At 37.9% G+C, this 7,718-nt stretch overlaps 1 protein-coding gene across 6 annotated transcripts in view; it reads left to right on the top strand.

Annotated features, from left to right (window-relative positions):
• LOC107677696 (nuclear factor 1 B-type) overlaps positions 1-1,868 on the top strand; it is a 100,596-nt gene extending 98,728 nt beyond the window's left edge. For all 6 annotated transcript variants that reach the window (XM_016472700.1, XM_016472698.1, XM_016472704.1 and 3 more), the window contains one exon: positions 890-1,868. In XM_016472700.1, the coding sequence (XP_016328186.1) occupies positions 890-1,019 (130 nt within the window). In that variant the 3' untranslated portion in view covers positions 1,020-1,868. The remainder of the gene's footprint in view (positions 1-889) is intronic.
• The last annotated feature ends 5,850 nt before the right edge of the window (positions 1,869-7,718 follow it).

Consider the following 7,718-nt stretch of genomic DNA (forward strand, 5'->3'; position numbering starts at 1 on the left):
GGGGGTGGGGGGGGGGGGGGGGATACAAAGAGGTGGCTGTGTGCGCTGGGCACTGTTGACAGAGCAGGAGTACAGCCTGTAATCTGTGAGCAGAAAGATTGTGTTAGGCGATTGGGTGAGACAGGTATTTCAGACCAGGGCTGGGGAAAAGAAGGGGGGCATACCGGGGTTCTGGTTTCTGGCCTGTCTAATTATTCGACACATGTACGCACCATTCAGCTCCCCTGTCCTCCCCCCAGGGAACAACATGCTGTTTGTCCACCCCAGTGCTTTTGCAGCCGAGATTCGCACCACGGCTCGCAATTAACAGTCTCGTGTTGTTGTGCCGTTAACGTGCTGAATGCAGATAGGAAAGTTCTGTAGACAGTCTCGCTGACTTAACCCTATTGATCTGAAAGTGGGTGTCAGCTGCAGGGGGCTGAGATGGGTGCGTGTTCTTGGGGAAACTTCCCCCATGCATTTGCATTATGGGTGCTTTGTTTTTCTGTGATATCCTGTTCCCTGACACAATCCTGAACTCATATTATTTGTGTGTGTGTGTGTGTTTTTAATGGAAAGGCGTATTTTTCAAAAGAGGGTGGAAAAAAGTCTAGACCTGACATGGCTCTTTCATTAACCGTTTCAGATTTAAATAATTTGATGTTTAATGAAAACTTTAAAAAACATGTAATGTAGTAATGTAGCTGTATTTTAAAACTGTGTATGTGTCATGCCCACAGTAAGGCATCTAGAGTTACTTTGTAAACAGTATTTGTAATAAATACTGTAAGTATTGTTTGTGATTAGGTGTGATCAGTCTAATGCATTTATCGTGTTCAATATATTAGATTTTTTTTTAATGTTGATTTTAATAACTCTCATAATCTGTCTTTTCCCTGTGTGTCTGCAGTCCTGGTACCTGGGCGAGCTTAATTCCATTCCAAGTGTCGAACGGGACTCCGATTCTGCCAACAAATGTCCAGAATTACAGCATAAACATCATTGGTGAGCCCCTCCTCCAGGCAGAATCAAGCAATTAAAGGGGGCCTAAAACTGGACCCAGGAGAGACAGGTCCTCGGACAAACCAGCAAGCAGCACTTATACAGTCGACATGGACCTTTATTCCAGCCTCTCAAGGACATTGGCTTAGCGCAGTAGAGTGAGTTGGGTCAAAGCGTTCTCTTCTGATATGAGCCACTCCACGCCAGTCAGTCATTGTGTAAGAAAGTCCCTGAACTGAGATACTGTGATCTTTACCATACAAACTTTAGATGCCTTACTGTATATGCATGACATGCTAGTCTCTTGTTAGTGTTTCTCTTGTTCTCATGTCACTAGTTTTGGTTTACAAAACGATTTAGAAGGGGGCGATCACACAAGGGCTGGCTGATTGGATGGTTTGTAAAGCAGGCTGCAATTGGAACAAACTATCATCAAACAAAGGATCATCATATTCATTACATAACCATAGGAACAATTTTCAATGAACTGAATGTTTCTATTTTCATATTACCCTCAAAATTTAATTTGCCCATGGTGCAAAATCTTTTGAATATGTAATCATGTCAATCCTGTACTAATTTTCTTTTAAGGTAAAGGTTGGAATTTCCTATCCAGAGTTAAGAACTCTGAAAACTTTTTTTTCCTTCAAGGAAAGAAAAAGCCTGAATTATTAGGTAAGAAATACTACCCTTTTTTAATTTCCTTCGAAAACGATTTTTGAGAAAAATAAGACAATATCTCACAAGAGGCAAGTGCAATTGAAATGATTTTACTGAAGGGAAGCTATCACAGTCTGTCTGCCCTAAGACTCTAAAGGAATGGGGAGTAAATGTTAACTTAACAAAAAAAAAAAAAAAAAATTAAACATTTAAAAAGTGAACCTAAATCATAAAAAATTAAAATTGCATCCTTGATTCGGAATACTAGGGAAAGCTGAGGGTGGAAGAGAAAAGTGGGATTGACAGCGAACGTTTACGTAAGCATAACTGAACACGAACAAGACAGCACTTACTTTGAGCCGTACCCAAACATGCGGGTAGTTTTTCTTCTTTTTATTTATTAAAATGAAAACATAAAGTCGATGAAAAAAGACTCAGACACACAGCGTGTATAAAATGGCTTTTTTTTTTTTTTTGACATATTACTCACCGATCTAGTATGCATGTTTAGTCAGATGTTGGCTTGTAAAGCTACTGTTTACATTTGATATCATGAGAAACAAGAGGATTGCAGGCTGGTGATGTGTATGTGTAAAGCTGTACTCATTTCAACACTAACTTGCAGGTTGAGGTGAGGTCTCAAGGTGCTTATTTCAAACCCACTTTGGTAGTTTCAACTGTCGCAGTCCCAGAAATCGATGATTGCTTCTGGCATTTGCAATGCCATTGCCTCTCCAATCAGACATATAATTAATCTTTCCAATAATCTTAATTTGCACGAAAATATATAGTCCACATTACGTGCCTTGCGTTCGACTATAGAAAACATCACTACACTTGTTTTTGCTGCATTTATTACCGTTTTAGGGGAAAAAGTAACATTTTTATGATAAGAAATATTTTGTACTCTGGATGAAATTGTGACATTGATTTTTAGCTTCATTTACTACTTTATCTCACATTTACAGTGCGTATCAAGGCTGTGTATAGTTGCCGTTCTAAAGTATATAATCAACCAGCATTATTATTATTATTTTTTTCAGTATTTTGGTGGTTGTCATTTTTTGATTTTGTTTGAATCATGTGTTGTTTGTTTGTTTTTCCATCTTCCAGTTATTATTGGGGAGGGCGGGTCCAGATTTATAAGAATTATGCAATACCAAGTTTTGCCTATATAGGTAGTGATTTTAGCTATGTAGATTATTAGAAGCTAGTACAGAAATACACAGTTTAAAAATTTAATTTCTTTCTATGTTGTTGTTGATGATGATGTTGTTGACATTGTTGTTATTTTCCTTTCTTCTTCTTATTTTTTATTTTTATTTTTTGGTAATTGACCAAAGTGGTAACTGCTTTCTATGCAGTGTGCGACAAGGTCTTTTTTCCCTTGAGTGTACCTAAAGGCAGAGAGGTGCATGAGAGATACGTTTGTTTTGTATTCTCTGTAAGGGGAGGACTTTTTTCTACACTTCGAAGCATGTCTGCAAAGAAGGCACCATTTGGTCTAATATGGCTGCAAAGTCACTGATTTGTCTACTGTGAATTACAAACTCCTTCGAACTTCCCACCTGGGGTGCTAGTTTGACCTTCGGAAGAAGATGACTTTCATAGGGGAGACAGCTTGACTTGAGAGTGACAATCACCGGCGAATCATGCACACTAGGGCAAAGTGTTAAATGCTGGCATTTTTTTTTTATCAGATATCTTCCCTACCCTGTTCACCTTGTCCGGTTAACAATGTAGCTATATGCAATTCCCAAGTAAATGCCTTAAATTTTTACAAACAAGTGACTTGTTATAAAATGCGCTACAATCACTGTCACGCAAGTTACTGCGTGTTAGATCTGTCACAATCAGTAAATTTCACTGTTTTTTTTCTTCCCTTTGAAGTGTTAAAATTTACAGCCTTATTGACATCATAGTCCATAGACAAATACCCCCATGGGGAGAATCGATTTTTATATTTATCTCAAGTTATATATAGTTATTTTCAATATTCGGTGAAAGGGAATAACTTAATGCTCTTATGGTCTTGAGGATCACAAAAAATGGTTTTGTACCTACAGCATATAGGCAATCATCCACCCATAGTGTCTTTCAGTTAAACACAGAAGAAGAAGAAAAAAACTCAGGGGTGTTGCTTAACAGGGCATTACCAGCATCAATTAATGGATGGCCTCTTTATATTAACACTTCTTATCACCATGGTTTTAAATTGTAGCCCTTAAATCACTATTCAGTCTGTTTCTGAGACCTCAAGTCAAGCTGAATCTCTCCTCCTTCACAGAGATGTTTTTTTTTGTTTTTGTCATATATGTGATTAAGCTATAAAAAAAAGCCACCCCGTTCAATGTGCACTGTTTTGTCTTTTTGTTGTTGTTAATTTGCGAAAAATAAGTGCTTTGCAGCCATCTGGCCGTTGGCAGTGCCACTGAAGTGCATTTCCTCCTGGAGTGGTGGAGTGTCAGGGTCATAGAGTCATTCTCATGCTGGAAGCCGTGAAGGAGGCCATAGGTAGGGGTCATCTTGATGGCCATTGTAATAGTTTGGCAATAGCAATAGTTTTCAGTAGTAGTCGGTATGGGTTGAAAATCTGCTCTGGCAGCTTTGTGCACTGTGTTTGTAGATGAATACGTCAGTGTGTGTTTCAAGATGATTCTGACACTATGAGAGGAGAGTACATGAGGCTCTTTCTATTGAAATGCCTGCCTTGTTGACAAAAGTGTGTACACTGTAAATTTCTCTTTCCCCGTTTGTAAAAAGAAAAACTTTTGACATGTATTCGTGAATTTAAGTGATGTCCATATTTTTTAGTGAAAGCATTCAAAAAATACAAAACTGTTTTGACTTTCAATTCGTGTTACGACTTAACAGCTGTCCGATACAGTACATAAAAAGGTTGAATATGTAATTCTTTATTTTTATTTTCCTGTACTTTTAAAGTGGAGTGAATTCCTGTATGGGACTGTAAATGTTTAAAACAAAATGATGAAGGTCTTTTGTTGTTTTTCGTGTTGAGTAACTTGGATCCTTGAGACATTTCATAAATGTTTGAAGTGTTGTTTTGTTAGTGTGGCCATAGAGTGTGTGTGTGATGTGATTATTTGATATTGAAAACAGGACAAGATGAATAATGTTAAAATTTGTAGGGTCATTTTTAAAAAATTTTTATTATCTTTTATTTTTATTTTTTTATTTTGTTGTTGTTGTTTTGATTCGTTGGGGAACTCCTCGTCACTTTAGTATAAAGGCACCTGATTTGAGTCTCCCAACAAAAAAATACCAGGGTAATGTCACTACACAACATCACAGATTGTTCTGCTGTATTGTGCAAAATAAAACGTGCATTATTTCCCCCATCAATAGAGGCTGACCCACCATACCATGTACAGAGATTTTTCTGCTGTGCCGACACCGGCACGTAGGCACCTCCATTCTGCAGTGTTTACATATGTCTGCCGTGAGCAGCAATGAACATGTTAGAATGAATGCTGCATACTTCTTTTCAGGGCAGACTCGGTACTCCCAGAAGCCTTTGTGTGGACCCACAGATGTCTTTTTCATGTTGCCATCACGGGAGGAAAACAGATGAGCATTTGCACTTTCTGCAGTTCCCACTACCCCTTTCATTGGCACATTGTTTGTTGTTTGGATTACGTCTAGCTAGTGATGATGCTCTGATTAGCCTGAGTGTTCGTATCTAGTTGGACTGAATGTTGTTAAAGTAGCTTGGAACACTTCCCCTCACCATAGTAGCGATATACAGCAGTTTCTTTTTTTAAAGGGCTGATCTTTTAGAAAATAGTCTTTGTTGCAGAATTCAATTGTTAAAAGCAGTAAGGTGATGGCCTGGTAAAGCTGTAAAAGCCAAGGTCATGGCTTTTGAGAAGCCACATGGAAGTAACTTATGCAAGGAAGACTAGTGGAACTCATGCAATGTGTATTTTCAGCTCTTTTGTGCGTCAGTGCAGGGAAATGACAGGAGGACATTTTGGTCCACATCTATTGTCATATTTCCATTTCTAGGGCATTTACAACAGCATGAGTGTTCATTGACATAACAGTAACATAAAAACCAGCATATTATGAGATGTTTACCAAATAGAAAGAAAGAAAAATATTTCAAGCAGTGCCTGTTTCAGCTCAAAGTCTCATTGGACTTTCCATTGTTAAAATTAAAACATGGAATTTTCTTTAGGGAATACAAAAAAAAAAAGTTAACAGAATTTATGGGATGCCTCTTCCCACGTTTTAATCCCCCAAACATTTCTGCTTTTATTTTTTATTTTATTTTATTATTTTATTTTTTTTGGTCTTCGTTCTGTGTTTGTTTTTTTTTATTTTTGTGCTTTGTTCAATTTTGGATAATTTTGTCAAATGGGATACCCCAGACTTTATTTAACAGAGATCCAGTAATAGTTTGGCAGTGTGTTTCCTAGACTACACTTAGTACTATAGTAGATGACAAAAATGTCAGGTGAAAAAAAAAAAAAAGATTGCCAGCTCCACAGCAGAGTTGTTTTTTTTTTTTTCTTTTGCTTTTTGAAGGGAGAGGGAGTCTTGTGACACTTTTAAGCCCGTTGCAAATTCAGTGGTATTATGGTAGGTGGGTTTATAACATGTCAACCACACTAACACCAACAAATGTTATAAAGTCATAATGGTTATTAGTAGTGATTGTGGAAACACAGCATTGTATGCAAATATTAATGTATGTTCTGAATGTACATTATAGAATCACTTTATCAAGTTTTTGTGCTTTTACTCACAGTTTAAGAAAAACAGGTGTCCTTCAAGAAGCTGTATAGTGAAGGCCTTGTTTTATTTTCTTCTGTTGATTTCAAGCTTTTCCGTTTTCACTGCTATAAACAGGGGGCACTGCCTTGCCTTCGAGCTGGTTGCAGTTGTTGCAGGGGCTAAAAATGCCACAAGATTACAAATGAGTGTAAATAACGCTTGACTTTTTTGTGATTGTTACTGTTTTATCCAGCCTATACTGCTAGCAGCTGTTTTTACTGCAGTCAATTACTGGAAGTGGATATATTTCCTATGCAAAACTGTTTAAACAATAAAATGAGCTATGCTACAAAGCAACTGTTGTTCGGACTCATTGCTTTTTCATTGCTGTGATTCAGTATGTTTTTCTTGAAGAAGTAATATATCAATGACCAGATATGAAACTAGAGTATTGTTTGTAGGTGAAATAAAATGTCCCATATTGCTTCAAGTGGGAAATATAATCACACAGTTCCTTCTGTGGTTTTCTTTAAACCAAACGTAGCCAAAACATCAAACAACTGGATGGGAGCCTCAGGCAAAGCTTGGTATTTTGGGCAAAGACTACAGTATAAGTGCAGGAAAAATACTTTTTGCTTAACCAGTGTTCAAGTTTTTATGGATAGCAAGATGTGCACACAAAAGCTAGACTGATTATACCCAGTAAAACAGCAAATACCCACCACTGGGTCCCCTAGATAAGCTATAAGCACCAAGTACACTTTGTATCATAGCACAGCATCTCTAATGCTGTAGTTCACTGAGGCCTGAGAATAAGACAGTTTAGGCCTTTGTGGATGTCATGTTGGAATAACATGAAACCCATGGTCCTGCTGTCTGCTTATCAATTAGGTCGAAAACAGCACCTGGCCGTGGGCACAAACAGAGTTTGTTTGGCTGCAAAAGAAAAACAATGTGGTGCTGTGCTGATATAAAATTACCCCAATGCATAATGGTTATTGTTACACCATTTATCAAAATTGGCCAGTTAAGTAAACATCTGGCTTCAATAGTGCGGCTGAAGTCTGTAGGGTTTTGGCTCTCAGAGTGTCACACATATTTTCCAAGGCTTTCTTTTTTCTATCAAGGCCTGCTGTTGGTGATCTGATGATGTTGATGAACGATAATCTTTGGTGGGGCATAGGCACAGCAGAATTCTGGGTTCTAGGTGATTGGCTTTACAGCTGAAGGTTGGGTGTAGTGAGCCCCGTCATGAAACACAGAAGGTACAGAATGGCCATCCAGGGGACCAGGTGCATAAACTGCTAAGACTTGTCGAATAAGTTAGTCTTTTTTTTTTT

Source organism: Sinocyclocheilus anshuiensis, unplaced genomic scaffold, assembly GCF_001515605.1.
Source record: "Sinocyclocheilus anshuiensis isolate Anshui unplaced genomic scaffold, SAMN03320099.WGS_v1.1 scaffold945, whole genome shotgun sequence".
NCBI classification, from domain to species: domain Eukaryota; kingdom Metazoa; phylum Chordata; class Actinopteri; order Cypriniformes; family Cyprinidae; genus Sinocyclocheilus; species Sinocyclocheilus anshuiensis.